Raw genomic sequence first — 18211 nt, forward strand, 5'->3', positions numbered from 1 at the left:
ACATCGAGAGCAAATTTGCACAGCACTTTTAAAAGGAGATACGAAAGGGAATCACCTGGACTTGGCTACATACTTTGGTGGTGCAGGGAGAATGGCTGGATAGTTGTAATGTTGCTGTTGTTGACTTAGGATCTGCAGTTGGAGGAAAAGCTGCTGCTGTTGCAGGAGACGGGAATAGTTTGTATCCATGGGAAGTTCAATTTTCTCATGTTTTTTGTCTGGTGGGACATACTGGTGGTACTTGAGCTGCTTCACCCTGGGTTTTGGATCCTTGTTTTTCTTGCTGCGGTTCTTATCATTTGCACTTTTGCATTGACTTTGCTAGTGTAAAATTGATGTCAATTCCAGATTAGTGTGTGAGAATCACAAATCGCAATCTTAATCATAAAACATAACACAATAAAATGCACCTCATTTGTAATTCAATTTATACTTAACATTAGATCAAGTGGGATAGAAGACTGCCAAATTCTAAAACTAGAGGCATTCATAAAATGAGAAATACACTTTGAGTTACCATCATTTTTACTCACATGATCAATAATAATTTCACTAATGGAGTACCACAGTCAAAGAAATCTTTTCTAAAATAAAGTCTACTTTTAGAACTAAGCATTCATTTCCAATGCAATGTGTATACACCCCATAATCTAACAAACAGAAATTTTAATTATTACACTCCTAATATGTTACTTTAGAGATGCACTGCTGAAAACAGCAATATGTTAATCTTCTGTTATAGCGGAAATCATATTTGAAAGCTGTGAACTGTACACATTGAGCAGGAAAGGAAAGTCTTGCTAGTTTATCCCATATTCCTGCAAGCACTTAGGAATGAAATCATTATTTTGTTAGGAGTGTTTTCTCCTGTGTCTCTATTACATTATCCTGTGGGGCTGGTGTCATACTGCTAGTTTAAACTCCCAGTTTATCAATGCAAGATAAGTCACTACCAAGAAAGGATAATGCATGATTTTTCTTTGTTCATATAACTACAATTGTTATGTTCAATATCAACAAACATCTTTATAATATCTATACAATTCTCTGTACCATTACTCCAGTATCTTCTGATTATAAATTATTCAGTAGACAAAAGAAGAAACCCACTGCTCTAGAATAATGGGAGCATGCACCCCACTTCTTGAAATACTGTAATTGCTTGACTTAGTAAAATATCTCAATGCTCATGGGAGTATTATTCAGCAAAAGATGATACAAAGCCAAAGAAAGATGAATGGATAGATCTGCAAATGGAAATTTCAGTAATCCTTACACAGTTCAGCAACTATCTCCCAACAAGTGAAGTCTTCATTATAAATCACATGATAAAGGATTGAATCTACCTTAACTAGGGTTGGAGTTGTCTTTGTTGAGGAAGCTGTACTTGTAGATAGTGTGATAGTTACAGAACGCATACTTTGTTGGTCAGTTAGAGGGGCAGGTTTCAGGAAGTCAGGCATTGGCTGTGGGTGGTACTAGAAAAAAAAAGAAAAATCAAGTTTGACAAATATACAAAAAGAAAGCATCTCCTATTCAAAAGATTCTCTGATTAGGTGACAGTGAAGAAAGGTTAGGCAGAGTAATGTTTACATTGAAGTACCATTATTAAATTGTCATTATGGAAAAAAAACATCTCTATAATGAAATGATAAACTAGGATGTTTAAAGATGATGTTCAGGTGAAAACTTTTATCTTAAAATTGGGTTCTTTTGTACTTTAAATGAATAGAGCTCTAAATCACATAGTACTTTATTGTTTTGTTCATCAAAATACTATATATTTTAGGTATTGAATTTCTGATGTTACTTCAAGGGAGTAAACCTGAAAAAAATTGATTGGCTCTAATTTTAATACAATTTTTCTGATGGTAGATTTTTAAAAGATTCTCATTTCCATTGCCTTCTAGTCAAAATATCCACTTCAACTGTTGAAACAAGATTAAATACAAACACATTCATCCATAAGTTTTTGTTTAATCTGATAAATGCACCAGACTGACACAGCAATAAGCACCAATAACCACTTTGGGCCTTGGCTCCAAATAGCAAAGGCTTGAAGATTTTCAGAAACTAACCCACCCTGGTACACCTTTCAGACATTGATGGTTACAGGATCCTGAGCAGCAGCTGTGCAGTTGGAAATGTGGATGGGGGCTGGGATGCTTCTTCACAACTAGTAGAGGAGGGAAATTGGAAGAATCTAGCACTTGGTCTAGGAGGGAGGAAAGAACAAAAGCAAATCAAGAACAGGAGATTGGCTCTTGTCAGTGGTGGTGTCAGGAGAGTGGCATTGGGTTGGGATTAAATACCACGAATGGACTCTATCCATGAGAGGAACTCGATGGTTTACAAGGAGATTAGATTGGCACAGATCTGCAGAACCCCAAATTATAAAGCTGAGGTCCAAACCTCTGAAGTGCAACAAACATGATGTTAATTTGGGAATGCACTTAATTCAGGATGACTTTGAAATTATCTCTACTGTGTTTCATCCAGAAATAAACAATTGCTCTTCAGTTATAGAATACTGTAGGGAAAAAAACAGGTTTATACCATTGTATCTTTACACAATATAGCTTTAACATGCAATAAAAAATTATTTTAACATAATACTGGTAGTGTTTCCATGATATTTCGGTGAGTATTCTACATCCTGAAATTTATTTGTAAAAGAACAAAATTTCAGAGCACCCCAACAGTATTTTTTCCATTCTTTTTAAAATTGAAATTGGGTGTCTCCACAAGGACAGACCTTTTATATAGAGAGACCGAATTCAAATGCCAAAGCAAAATATTTTTCTAATACATCAGGCAAAGCACCTATCCTACGGTCTTAAAATGTTTTTAATCAAAGATAGAATCCAGAACTTGTGGTTCTACATAATACATAAATACAGGAATTTGACCAACTCTTAATAATATTCAGAATACAATATATTTGTTACTCCCCAGAAGATCTGGCAATTTTCCATCATAAAGATGTACAGCAGAGAAATAGATTCTTCAGGACACCCCCATCAATGCCGATCCTTTTCCCATTTGTTCACATATCCTTCTAATGCCTTGTCTACATAAATGCCCCTGAAACATTCTAATTACATCTAATTCTACCAACTCTTCTCCAGATATCAACCACTCTATGTAAAAGAAATACTTCTCAGATCCCCTTTTAATTCTCCTGCTTCTCACCTTAAACCTAGGTTCACTTGTTTTTTGATACCAAAAGCTTTTAACTGAAACCAGTCTTTAATGGTAATCATGTCTTTCAAAGAGAAGCTTTATACAATAAAAAGGATCTTTTAATAAGTTGCAGAAACATTTCCACTGGCCATTCCTCCATCTCCTCATCTGTCCAAATCCACTGAAATAGGATAACAGAAAGAAATAGGCCTATTGAATACACTAAATTAGTATTCAGACAGGTGATTTTGCAAAATATCACAGTGATCCAGCCTTTCTACATTATGGCAGTGTTGTACTTGGGGCTGGGTGCCCTTGGCACAGGTTCCATTGGCCTGTGTATTAATCCACCCTCACGAGAAAGAAACATCTACTCCTGGGATTATACATGCACAGTTGTTTAAATTTTTGAATAATATGAAAGCAAAAAATAGTTTATTTCGTTTGCATCCCTTCTGGGGAGATGTAACCTTTGAAGGTGCTGAATTTCACTGGTCTTAAATCAGATCTAAAAGTTATAGGAGACTTCCGTTTTATATAATTTAAAGATCCTTGCAATGTTCTCAAACAAAAACAACGCAAAGGACAAGTACACAAATGATCTCAGTCCCCATCCACTGTAAAATTTGGGTGCTACATTATATATCAGGCATCATATCTGTTCTTCATCTGATTCCTATTCTCAAGTATCCACCTGACCACGTGGTCAACAATGCAATGATCATCTCAGCAACAGACAACACCAAGAACAAGCAAGACAGCCAAGGGTTAATCTAATTATCAGTGGGTAATTTCAGAGTGAAAGAGCTGTATCCAATCTGCAAGAAGGCTACCAGACTGCCAACTTTAAATCATTTAACCTATTGGCATGTTTCATATGTTCCATATCAGTTATGTTTTTCTCTGTCACTGGGTCCAGGTTCCCTTTGATACTGGGAAGTTGGTGTTTCCCACTTTCTTTTCATGTTGTATAACTCTCTCCAGTCCAGTGTGTTCTCTACAGTGCAACAGCTCAATGTTTAATTGATATTGTCATGTTAGAAACATTTTTGAGCAGCAGAGAATTATGCAAGAACACTAAGATGGGGGAGCCAGTAGATACCATCAAATCAAGCAGGAGGGCAGAAAGACTACAGGATCTGGGTAGTCGATGAACAGTTGGAGCAGCTGCTGCCAATCCTCTAGCAATGGACCAAACTGCTTGTAATGGGCCACTAATCAGCAGCTCTTGCTACAACAAGCAATAGGAAATTATTTGCTGTGGGGACATCAACAGAGAGCCGGGGTTTGTGCCAGTACCTATAATGGCAGCAGGAATGGCAAGATTTTACATCAGGTTCCCAGCACAGGAACATGCAGCTTGAGGGGATGTCTTACTAAAGCACGGGCTGGGATTTTCCCAAGTACTTAAAGTCCAGAAAAAAGAGTGTAATAATGTATCAATGCTCTATGCAGTAGAGCTAAATAAGGTACCAGCATTTAAAAAAAGTGATTCTTTTTTTTTCTCTCTTACACTGTGGCCTGTACATTCAACTAATCTTCTCAATACCAACTAAATGACAGAGCACTCACTTGAATAATGGTGTTTGGAACAGGTGAGGATGAGGAAGATGGTGAATCGTTCACTTTGGGTTCCACTGGAGAGGGAGCCGAGCTTTGTGACTCTTGGCTCCCTGGCTGCTCTGGAGACAAGGCATCACTGCTGTCTTCATCAAACGAAAAGGTGTCTAAGGTTTTGGGATAATGGACTTGTCCTACTGTTAAAAAAATAAATATCAGTACCTCATTTATACAATTTGTCTTTCAAAATAAATCTTAGAAATCAGGAGATGTTTCTCATTTTATTGAGTGAACCTTTTCCTAAAAACGTGCACAATAAATTTTTAAAAATACATGAATACTTTTGCAATCATCTCAAAGCTGAAACACTGCTTAAAATTTAGTTCTTACATCTGGCAAAATTCTCCCCATCACTCTTATCAGTAAAAGTCAGTACGTATATCAGTAAAAGTCTTCCATAAATAAAAATATAATTTGATTACCCTGACAAAGACACCTATTGTCCAAATTCATGGTAGTTCAAACAGGGCAGGAATTCTTTTTGCAAAAGGTTTCAAGATCCTCTACCTCAGAGTTTCCCAAACTATTTTCCAGCAACCCTTTTAATATTTGAGATTTTACAAGACTGCAAAATTCAATCAAAACAAATCAACAAACTAATTTGGCCTAGCACAAACTTACACAAATAACAATGTAATGATAATCAAACAGTTTATTTCAGTCATGTTAAAGACAAAAAATTCTTCAGATGCTGGAAATCTTGAGGAACCCATACAAGAGCTGGAGGAACTCAGCAGGTTAGGCAGCATCAATGGAGAGTATTAAACAGTCAATGTTTTAGGCTGAGACCCTTCATGAGAACTCAACTTTCAAATGCAAAAGGCTACTGAAGCAGCAGAGATGGATTCAGTAGTGGAGTTGAAAGGAGGCCTCACACTCAATATGGTGGGTCTGCAGTGGTCCTCAAATTACAACAACATTTGGGCGGTAACCCACAATTTGGAAAGCTCTTCTTTAAGAGATGAAGTATTTGCCAGCATTCCATTATTTGAGGATATCTAACAGGGGTGAGGTGGAGTAATGCAGAGGAGAAGTAATTGGGGAAAAAAGGGATCAATCAAATTGAGCAATAAGAGAAAGTACAATCTCTCTCAAGACTCAATTGAGTACAGAATATTTAAGATGTGGAAGAAGTCCAATGAAACAAATGCTAGTTTTACTAATTTTGTAATGTTTTACTATCATTTCATTAGAAAAACTGCAGATGATTTAGGGAAAATTTGAAAGACCATCAAAAATATCTAGTTCAGGTTGAACTGTATATTCCTACATGGCACCTCTGAAACTCTCCTGGATGAAATCTATGTGGTTTGTTATCTTACTCAGATTTTGACACATAAAAATGAGGAACTTAGTGATGTTTGAATTACAATTAAACATTTTAGTTTTTGACCTGCTTAATGCCTATACACATGCCGTAACTGAGCAGTTTTCCAAGTTACCATTTAGAATAGAATGGAGTAACATTTCATTACTTCTTCTGATAAATATTAAAATTAATTTAATTAAGTTCAAAGTTAATACATTTTACACATGTAAATGCATGAATTTACTTGATGATGCTTCCCCCCTCCCCCACCCCCCATCCCCATTTACAAGCTTTTCTAGTGAACTGGAGCTGGAGCTGGATGTATTCAGGAACATCCAGAATGCTGAAAACCTCATACATGAAACTTTTACTGAGATGATCACACCAAAAGTGCAGGCTTCAGATAGCAGATGGGTGACCACCAGGAGAAGTAAGGGGAGTCAGCAGTCAATGCAGATTCTCCTGTGGCTATTCCCCTCAGTAACAAGTATACCCCTTTGGATACTGCTGGGGCAGGGCACAGCATCAGCAGCCAGGTCGTTAGCACTGAAACTCAGTAGGGAAGGGTAAAGTCAGGCAGAGTAATAGTGATAGGAGACTTGATAATTAGCGGAGCAGACAGGTGATTCTGTAGCTGCACAAGTGATGCCAAGGAGGTGTGTTGCTTCCCAGGCACTAGGATCCAGGATTTCTTGGAGTGGCTGCAAAAAATTCTCAAGGGGGAGGGTGAGCAGCCTGAGGTCATAGTGCACATTGGAACCAATGACATAGGAAGAAACAGGGAAGAGGTCCTGGGAGGAGAGTCATGAAAGAGGCTGAAGAGCAGGACCTCCAAGCTAGTAATTTCTGGATTACTCCTGGTGCCACAGGCTGCTCAGGGCAGGAATAGGATGATAGTACAGATGAATGAATGACTGATGAACTGGTACAAGAGGGTCTAGCTGCTCTTAAACTAGGTGGGGGTTGTACTGATATCCTGGCCAGGAGATTTGCTACTGCTACTTTGGAAGGCTTATACGAGTTAGACGGGGGAAGAGAACACAGCATCATGTCAGAAAGTGGAATGGAGAAGAAAGCAGTTGTCAGGGCCAGTAAAAACAGGCAGGAGCAAATTAATAGATATGACAGGACAGATAATTTAATGCTAGGAGCATTATGGGTAAAGGTGATGAACTTAGGACCTGGATCAGTACACTGAACAATGATGTTGTGGCCATTAAAGAGACAAGTTGAGAGAGGGGCAAGAATGGGGTGCTCAATGTCTCAGAATTTCAATGGTTTAGAAAAGATAAAGAGAGAGGTGGGGCGGGTGGAAGAGTTATACGATTCATCAGGGACAATATCTGAGCTGCACTCAGAAGGGATATAATGGAGGGCTCCTCCACTGAGTCTAAATGGGTAGAACTCAAAAATAGTAAGGGTGCAATCACTCTGATGGGATTGTACTATAGTAGCAACCCCCCTCCCCACCTCCACCCAATAGCCACTGGGACATTGAGGAACAGATATGCAGGCAGATTAAGGAAAGTTTTAAGAACAATAGGGTTGCTGTTTTGGGGTATTTCAACTTCTCTAATATAAATTGGGACCTTTTTAGTGTAATTGGTTTAGATGGGCAGAATTTGTTAGGTGTATCCAGAAGGGCTTCTTAATTCTATATGTATAGTCCACAAGAGGAGGGGTTGTACTAGATAATGAGCCTGGCCAGGTGACCAACCTTTAGTCGGTGAGCAGTTGGGGAACAGTGACAACAACTCCTTAAGTTTTAAGACAGATATAGATAAGGATAAGCATGGACCTTGTGGGTAAGTATTAAACTGGAGCAGGGCACATTATGAGAGCATTAGGCAGGAACTAGGGAGAGTTAATTGGGAACAGCTATTGTTAGGCAAGTCCACATCGAACATGTGGAGGGTGTTTAAAGACCAACTACACAGAGTACAGGACAGGTATGTTCCAATCAGAAGGAAGGACAAGGATGGCAAGGTAAGAGAACCTTGGATGTTGAAGGAAGTGACTAATTTAGTCAAGAAGAAGGAAAAGTATATAAAGTTTATGAAGCTAGAATCAAACAGAGCCCTTGAGGATTATAAAGAAGCCAGAAAAGAACTCAAGAATAGAATAAAGAAAGCCAGGAGGGGCCATGGGAAGTCCTTGGCAAGTAGGATTAAAGAGAATCCCAAGGCATTCTATACCTCAAGAGCAAGAGGATAATTAGGCAAGATGGTAGGACCACTGAAGGATAAAGGGGAAACATTTGCTTGTATGCGAAGGATGTGGGTGAAATTCTTAATGAGCACTTTACATCAGTATTTACCAAGGAGAAGGATGCAGAGGACAGGGAGATCAGTGCTAGGGCATTTTGAAGTATTGGAGGAGATGGTACTGAGTCTCTTAAAGAGCATTAAGGTTGATAAGTCCCCAGGGCCTAAGATATACCCCAGGTTATTGACAGAGGCAAGCAAAGAGAATGCTGGGGCTTTGGTCAATATCTTTGAGTTCCCCAGTCACAGGCGAAATTCTGGATGACTTGTGAGTAGCTAGTGCTGTTCCACTATTAAAGAAGAGAATCAGGGATAATCCTGGAAACTATAGACCAGTAATATGCATATCAAGGTTCTCAGTCAGTCAGGTCATCAAGCAGTAATAAATCAAGGTAACTGGACTTGCTGTGTTATTTAGAAGACGTTTTACCACTCATCTGCGAGGCTTCTTCAGTTTTAATCCAAAGTGGGTAGTTTTCCAGCCTATAAACTCGGAGAGTTGTTTAAAGGTATAGCAATCACAGGAGGGTCATTAAGAATCGTAGAGGTAATGAGAGGGTCATCAGTCTTATCTTTGCATGAATGAAAGTGTGAACTGTGGTGGAGATGCCGGAGTAAGGGTGTTAGGACTACATTGTATGTAGCTGATAGGTGGTGTCATACCCCATTCACTCTGTTCAGGGATGGGTTTTCCAGTTTGACAAAGATGGCCTCTTTAACGCCTCCTTCAAACCACCTGCCCTCTGTGTCCAAAATGTGCAAAGTAGTGTCCTTCGTCCTTAAGGTGTAGATATACAGCCGGATTTTGACTGAGGTGTTAGTCCTCCTATGCCAACCATAGGTCAAGACTCAGCTGTATATCTACACCTAAAGGACAAGAGACCAGTGATGGGACAATGACCTGGATGACTGAGAACCTTCATAGATAGATCATTGGGTCACTCCTTTGATGATAACAATGTGCACATTTTGGAGAGGGAGGACAGGTGGTTTGAAGAAAGGGTTAAAGAAGCCACCTTTGTCAAACTGGAAAACCCATCCCTGATCGGGTGGGGGGTGGGGGGGAACTGTCATCACCTATCAGCTACTTACAATGTAATTCTAACATCTTTACCCCACTATATTCACAATAGTTCACATCTTCTTTCATGCAAAGATTTATGACCTTCTCATTACCTCTACAATTCTTAATGACCCTCATGTGATTGCTATACCTTTAAACAACTCAGAGTTTATAAGCTGGAAGACTACCCATCATGGATTAGAACTGAAGAAGCCTCTCGGATGAGTGGTGAAACGGCTTCTAGATAACACAGCAAGTCCAGTTGCCTTGATTTACTATTGTTTGATATAGACCAGTGAGTCTCACGTTAGTGGTATAGGAAGTTAGAGAAGAAAATTATTAGGGATAGGATTCATGAGGATTTGGAAAACCATGGCTAATTAGGCACAACCAGTATGGGCTTGTGTGGGACAATTTGAGTCTTACTAACTTGATTGAGTTGATGAGGTGACATGGGTGATCGATGAAGGTAGAGCTGTGGATATTGTCAACACAAATTTTAGTAAAGCATTTGACAAGATCATTCACGGGAGGCTCATCCAGAAGATTAAGATGCATGGGATCAATGATAAATTGGCTGTTTGGATTCAGAATCAGCTTGCCCATAGAAGACAGAGGGTAGTAGTCAAAGGGACTTGTTCTAGCTGGAAGTCTGTAATTACTGGTGTTTTGCAGGGGTCTGTGGTTGTGATGCAGAGTGATCTTGGAGTCAAGTTCACAGATTGATAGTGTGGCAAAGGCACCATATGGCATGCTTGCCTTTATTAGTTGAGACACTGAGTTCAAAAATCAGGAAGTTATGTTGCAGCTTTATAAAACTCTAGTTAGGCCACGTCTGGAGTAAACCATACATTTCTGGCCTTCCCACAGTAGGAAAGATGTTGAAGCTTTGGAAAGGATGCAGAAGAGGTTTACCACTATGCTGCCTGGATTAGAGGGCATGTGCTATAACAAGAGATTGGACAAATTTGGATTGTTTTCTCTGGAGTGACAGGATGACGGGAGATCTGACATAAGTTCATAAGATCTGAGAGGCATAGGCAGAACAGGCAAGACAGTATCCTACTCCCAAGGCTGAAATGTTTAATACCAGAGGGCATGCATTTAAGGTAAGAGGGGGTATTGTCAAAGGAGGTGTGAGGGGTAAGTTATATTTTGCACGGAGTAGTGGCTTTCAGGAATGTGGTAAACATAGAAACATAGAAAATAGGTGCAGGAGTAGGCCATTCGGCCCTTTGAGCCTGCACCGCCATTCAGTATGATCATGGCTGATCATCCAACTCAAAACCCTGTACCTGCTTTCTCTCCATACCCCCTGATCCCTTTAGCCACAAGGGCCACATCTAACTTCCTCTTAAATATAGCCAATGAACCGGCCTCAACTGTTTCCTGTGGCAGAGAATTCCACAGATTCACCACTCTCTGTGTGAAGAAGTTTTTCCTCATCTCGGTCCTAAACGGCTTCCCCTTTATCCTTAAACTGTGACCCCTCGTTCTGGACTTCCCCAACATCGGAAACAATCTTCCTGCATCTAGCCTGTCCAATCCCTTTAGAATTTTATACATTTCAATAAGATCCCCCCTCAATCTTCTAAATTCCAGTGAGTATAAGCCTAGTCGATCCAGTCTTTCTTCATATGAAAGTCCTGCCATCCCAGGAATCAATCTGGTGAACCTTCTCTGTACTCCCTCTATGGCAAGAATGTCTTTCCTCAGATTAGGGGACCAAAACTGCACACAATACTCTAAGTGCGGTCTCACCAAGGCCTTGTACAACTGCAGTAGAACCTCCCTGCTCCTGTACTCAAATCCTTTTGCTATGAATGCCAACATACCATTTGCCTTTTTCACCGCCTGCTGTACCCGTATGCCCACCTTTAATGAATGGTGTACAATGACACCCAGGTCTCATTGCACCTCCCCTTTCCCTAATCGGCCACCATTCAGATAATAATCTGTTTTCCTGTTCTTGCAACCAAAGTGGATAACCTCATATTTATCCACATTAAATTGCATCTGCCATGAATTTGCCCACTCACCTAACCTATCCAAGTCACCCTGCATCCTCTTAGCATCCTCCTCACAGCTAACACCACTGCCCAGCTTCATGTCTTCCACAAACTTGGAGATGCTGCATTTAATTCCCTCATCTAAATCATTAATATATATTGTAAACTGGGGTCCCAGCACTGAGCCTTGCGGTACCCCACTAGTTACTGCCTGCCATTCTGAAAAGGTCCTGTTTACTCCCACTCTTTGCTTCCTGTCTGCCAACCAATTCCCTATCCACATCAATACCATACCCCCAATACCGTGTGCTTTAAGTTTGCACACTGATCTCCCGTGTGGGACCTTGTCAAAAGCCTTTTGAAAATCTAAATATACCACATCCACTGGCTCTCCCCTATCCACTCTACTAGTTACATCTTCAAAAAATTCTATAAGATTCATCAGACATGATTTTCCTTTCATGGTAGAGGCCTATACATGAGATATTTTTAAGGGGCATTTAGATAGGCACATGAATATGAGGAAATGGAAGGATATAGACATTGTGTAGGCATAAGGGATTTGTTTGGTTGGGCATTTGGTTATTGATTTAGTTTGTCCAGCACAATATTGTCGGCCGTAGGGTCTGTTCCTGTGCTGCACTGTTCTATGTGCTGTGTTCTATAATTACAACTCATGTCTTGTTAATTAATAATGGCTTGACAAACACAGGTAATTACTTCTGCAAGGATAGGCATTCTTCAAAACACATTCCTCATTACATCTTCCAACATGGTTGCCTCAGTACGGGAACGATATAAAGGCTTTGGAAAGGGTGCAGAAGAGGTTTACCAGGACACTGCCAGAATTAGACAGAATAAGCTACAAGGAAAGGTTGGCAAACATGAAGTGTTTCATCTGGAGTGTCAGAGGATGATAGACATTTATAAGATTATGTAAGATGCAAGGCATAAGATGATGGTTAGATCTTTTTCCCCCCACAGAGTAGAAATGTTAAGTAATAGAAGGTATGAACTTAAGGTGAGAGGGAAAGATTCAAAGGAGACGTGAAGGGCAAGATTTTACGCAAAGTGGTGAATGCTTGAAATGGGCTGACGGGGATAGTGGTGGAAGCAGATACAATAGTGAATTTAAAGGGGCTATTGGATAGATACATGAAAATACACGGAATGGTGGGATATGGATCATGAACAGGCAGCAGAGAAATGGTATAATTCGGCATTGTGAGCTGAAGTGCTTGTTCCAGTGTTGAACTGTTCTGTGAAGTGTTTACAATGTGCTTTGTAATCACCTTGAGTTCGGAAACTCATTCTGATTTCAACTACCAGAAATTTATTTATATAGAGGTTCAGCTTTTGGTTATTTAAGTAGCAGCAGCAGCACGAGACATGCATAAAATAATTCGAGCTAGTGACATTATAAGGGATAGTTTCCATCACCACAAGTAAAAATCTATACTAAGATACCCTAAAGTAAAATCAATATGATTGACTGAATTAACGGTTTCTATTACATTCAATTTTACTGTTTTCACTTCAAGGGTTTTGTGTTCAAAAAGTATGGGGAACCATTTTTAGTATACTGGAGGGGTGACAAATGACAAGGAGGAACAGGCTCACTCTGCTTTTAAGTTATTTCTGGTTAGAATTTCCACGTTTATAATTAGTAACATGACTATAGAAAAGTTTTTCCACCAGCATGTCAGCAGAGTTGTCTTTATTTATATATCACAGCTGACCTGCTGCCACAAACCCTGTAAAGTAATCACTGAGAAAAGCATCTAATTACATAGCACTAATGGCCTTCTTCACAGACAATGGGCAGATGTAGACTAAAATTAGTTCAAATCTAGTTGACGTAATAAATCTTTGCAGCACATGCAACCAGAGCTTATTTGCAATTTCAACCCCCGGGTAATTATACTGAAACCTGGGAAAGCCACAGGGCATTGAAACACAAACACAACAAAATTTTTGTTAACATGCCAAAGAGATATAAAATTAATCCTTAACGATGCTTCCACAAATTGTATTTACACATAGGTTGATTCTTATTTAGAAATGCTCATAATAGACTCCATGACCTTTTTTTTTGAGTATTTGCTGAAATTAAAATCTGTCTTTAAACATACTCAGTGGCCACTTTATTAGGTATAGGAGTGGAACCAATTGTGGTCTTCTGCAGCTGTAACCCATTCACTTCAAGGTTCAATGTATTGTGTGAGATATTTGTAACACGTGGTTATTTGAGTTACTGCCACCTTCGTAACTGCCATTCTCCTCTGACCCCTCTCATTAACAATGCACTTTCACCCACAGAACAGCTGCTTACTGGATTTTTTTTTTGTATTTTGCACCATTCTCAGTAAACTCTACAGACCTGTGTGTTAAACTCCCATGGATCAGCAGTTTCTGAGGTGCTCAAACCAACTTGTCTGGCACCAACAATCATACCACGATCAAAGTCACTTAGATCACATTTCTTTTCCATTCTGATGTTTGGTCTGAACAACAACTGAATCTCTTGATCATGTATGCATGCTCTTATGCACTGAGTTGCTGCCACATACTTGTCTGACTAGATATTTGTATTAACGAACAGGTGTACAGATGCACCTAATAAAGTGGCCACTGAGCATATGTGTAAAAACTATTTTTTCTGATTCATGTTATTTTGTACTGAAAGTTATTTTTCCAATTTTCTTTTGTCCACTAAGGCCTGGAACATCGCACAATTTGATGTGTAACAATCGTCAAGCACAGGAGTAATTTCTTAACCACAACAACATACCAGCTGAGCAAAATTGATTGTATCTCTGGAACTAATTACAATTCAATGACTTTTCCCAGAAAATGCTTGCTGTGGAGAGGTCGAATATGAAGATATTGAGCTAGGTTTTCCAGCCTTTATAGGCAGCCAGCAGTCAATGTGTATGCCAACATGTAGAGTAGCTATCTACCAAAGATGAAATGAATGTTGTAACTGTGGAAAGACCTATCATACAAGGCAGGGAAAAACAAATTCATAAATAACTGGGGATTTCAAACCCTGAACATTAAAGTAATACTTTACTGATATTCAATCTCAATGCATAATTTTGCATTTGGTTTCAAGGATAAGTTGTTTAGTTTAAAAAAACTCAATTGTATAAGGTTCTACTGGTTTCCTTGGTGTTCCTAGAACCAAGTATAAAAGAACTGGTAATGGGGCCTTTTGCTCTTATGCACCAAAAATCAGGAAATACTCTGCCACTGAGAGATGCCAGGCTAGTACAGTGAAATGTTCTTAAAAAAATAACTTTTAAAATTTGGCCTATTTAGAGGATCACATAATGCCTATTGACGTTGATTACATTCATGAAATTTGGTATATTTTATTCTACATAACATTTGTCTTTATGATTTTTAATTTTATCTTGCATTTTTATGACTATATTGATTATCTTTACAATCTATACGAAGCACTTGGAGCCTGCATCTTAATGTATGAAAGTTGTTTCTATTATTGTTATTATAATACCTGGACTTTCTATGACCATTTACCTTAACATTCTGCAATCAGTTTCATACAACTTTAGATTACAGCAATTGTAAAACAATCCCAGGACAAAGTATGCACACAGACCGGTGCCATGAAGCTGAAACATCTCCCTTGTCCCATTTTTTTGCTTTTTCTTGAATTGTTTCTATATTCAGTTTTCAAAGATCTCCGTTTTGTAACTTGCCTACAGTACTGTGCAAGTCTTAAGCACATCTATATGGCTAGTGTGCCTAAGATTTTTGCACAGTACTGTATTTGTCAATGTGAGGTGGAGAAAGTATTTGTAAATCTGGCTGGAGCAAAAGATGTTTGGAATGGTGACTGCCAGGGGAGGGGTGTGGCACAGGTGGCAGAAAAGGAGTGCCAGGGGTGTGGGTGCAGACATATCCAGCCCTGCGAGCCCCGGCAAGGTAATTTGAATCCAAACAATTAGTTGATTGATCATCACAGAACGTCTCTCTGGTGCTTCCTGCTCTCTCCCCTCTCCCTGCCCCCTTCCTATTTTCAGTCCACAACCATATCAGAATCAGGTTCATCATCACTCACATATGTCATAAAATTTGTGTTTCTTTTGTGGCAGTAGTACCATGTAATCCACAAAATTACAACAGCAGTGTACAAAAGACGTCTAAGGCATGCTAGTTATATATATGTGGCTAAGCTAAGACTTTTGCACAGTACTGTATATAGGCACGTGTTGAAGCATAAACTATTCCAAAATCTATATGTAAATAATACTTAAAATTCCTTCATCTTGGGCACTTTACTAAATTATGGATGCAATTTGTGATAATTCCAGGTGTATGCTTCATAAGCAAGATAAAATAACAGACTCTGGAAGTATAAACAGAAAATACTAATAATACTCAGCAATCAGGCAGCATCTATGGAAAGAGAACCAATGTTAATGCTTCAGGTCCAAGATCCTTTTTCAGAAATGGAAATGAGTGAAAACAAACCAGCTTTCAGTTGCAGAGGCTCAAGAGAGTTGGATAGAATAAAGGGAATATTAACTGACAGGGTGAAAAGAAAAGAGTTATATTATGTTCCTATGTCTGTATTGTGTGTTACAATAGCAGGTTGTAGGATGTGCCCAGCAGACCAGACTATGGAGATTAAAAACTATTTTCTGTCATTCCACTTCTTCCTTGAATGCAATACACTTCATATCTTTGGGTACAATTTCTACCTCCATAGATCTCTAGAAAACTACAATTTTTATCTCTGTCACATCTGCCCATCTACTGGGACCATCTAACCCTAGGAACTTCCCTACTTTGAAAATCCGATTTTCATTGGGCTCATAATTACAGAACAACTTTATGCAACACAACAAAATGTGTGCTGACCACTGTTCAATGTCACTACATAGACCTGTCAACATTTATACATACGATATAGTGCACCTCATGCTTGATAACATTTAGCAGTTAGGTGTTTCTTAAAATTCCAATGCTTTTCTACTTACTATTTTATGAATTCAACACAGTGACACCTAAATAGACACTGCTAACATTTTTGTTGTAATTTTGTTCTTAATCAGTATGAGCATTTAAAAAAAAATAATTTTCTCCCTTGAGATCTTAAATCTGAGAATTTTTCAGGTTTTGATTTTCATTTATCACTTCCTAATGATACCAACTGAAGTCAAGATCTAGACATGGGAACCATGGAAGTTGCAGTGAAGTGTGCAAGCAGTATTACCCCCAACTCCATGTCTCTGGTTGGTTATATGGGGAAACCTGCAGCAAGGAGATGTAACAACACACACAATATGCTGATGGAATGCAGCATCTATAGGAAGAACTACAGCCGACATTTTGGGCCGAGACCCTGCGTCAGGACCGGCCTGCTGCTTTCCTCCAGCATTTTGTGTGTGTTGCTTGAATTTCCAGCATCTGCAGACTCCCTCGTGTTTGCAAGGAGATGTAGTCAGTTTGAGATCATACACAGTAACTAACAATTTTATTAAAAGTTGGTAAGGAGTATAGTAGGTCCACAGTGGTGCATTGTCACAATGTTTACCTTCATGTATAGGCTTAAAAGACTGCATGGCATTACTACAAAAGAAGTGCATGGGGCCCTTGTTTCTATGAATTTCTCAACTCACACTCCTGATAACAGATGATCTAACCTGTTTGCATGAGCTTGCTTCATGAAATTAGCTTGTGTATTTCTTACATTCCAACCATGACTGCTCTACAAAAATTACTTAATTTACTGCAAAGCTCATAAAAGTAGTTGAAGGTTTTCATTTTGTTCTTGCAATATGTATTTCTTGTTGCCTCTTCCCTGCAATAAAGATTTCCTTCTGTTTTATTCCACCCTAATCAGGCCCTGTCAGCCCAAGCCCATCAAAATATAGTATAGATTATTACTTGCCTTTAATTGCTTCCTTTAAACTAGAATCAACAGGGAGAATGTTCTTTTCCACAAGTTCCATAGGACCTGGTCTTTGAGCAATTTTCTCATTCAGATCGTCTGCCAGTCTGGCTCGCTTCAGTTTCATCTGAGTGGCTTGCAGAGAAGGCTCTGCCAAGGTTTCTGTAGATACCATGTAGATACCATATAATGGAAAGATATTTACAACACAATGCATGTTTTTTATAAATAAAAATACTCCATAGAGTATACACATGGTTATTAACTTGGTATAAATGTTTTCAAATATTTTCTCACCTTCTAATATATGCATTCTGACCAATTCAGACCTCTCTGGCCTACTTCGTATTTTGTGTTTCAGGTAGTCTTCAGTCTGAAAGAATAGAAACTTGTAACTTCTGTTTTAAATGCTAATTTGCTATTTAATAATAGTTAGTATAGGACATTTCCAACATGCTGGTCCTAATTCGCTATAATTATTTAGTACCTATCCAAGTGGTGTTATAGTTAGTGATAGGTTACCAGTAATGTTCTTAGTTGAAAATGACTGATTGAACATTGTCTTCACAATATGATATTTGCACATTCAAGCCCTCAAACTAAAAATCTTTGAAACTCACCCAGCTCTTGGCACAGCCATAATTTTCTTTTAGATGAGGGTGTTTGCTGTGAGGGATGGTGGGAGCAGGGGGACAAAAGAAGAATCTGACATATAACTGCCTCACTGTTATCACACCAACTAGGAGCTAGCAGATCATGGGTCAAAACTAAAATTGTGCTGCCTGAAGCAGATTACATGGCAGCAAAATATAAAGCTTCCCACATTCAAATGACAGAAAA

General features: G+C 38.9%; 1 protein-coding gene across 7 annotated transcripts in view; it reads right to left on the reverse strand.

Moving 5' to 3' along the window:
- Positions 1-18211, reverse strand: part of mrtfba (myocardin related transcription factor Ba) — a 233184-nt gene that overhangs the window by 18892 nt on the left and 196081 nt on the right. For 5 of the 7 annotated variants that reach the window (XM_059979308.1, XM_059979309.1, XM_059979314.1 and 2 more), the window contains 5 exons: positions 17669-17744; positions 17372-17533; positions 4756-4940; positions 1347-1478; positions 56-321 (listed from right to left, as the gene is read on the reverse strand). In XM_059979308.1, the coding sequence (XP_059835291.1) occupies positions 56-321; positions 1347-1478; positions 4756-4940; positions 17372-17533; positions 17669-17744 (821 nt within the window). The remainder of the gene's footprint in view (positions 1-55; positions 322-1346; positions 1479-4755; positions 4941-17371; positions 17534-17668; positions 17745-18211) is intronic. The other 2 variants (XM_059979310.1, XM_059979311.1) reach the window with 2 other exon arrangements.

The sequence above is a fragment of the Hypanus sabinus genome, chromosome 9, assembly GCF_030144855.1.
Source record: "Hypanus sabinus isolate sHypSab1 chromosome 9, sHypSab1.hap1, whole genome shotgun sequence".
Taxonomy (NCBI): domain Eukaryota; kingdom Metazoa; phylum Chordata; class Chondrichthyes; order Myliobatiformes; family Dasyatidae; genus Hypanus; species Hypanus sabinus.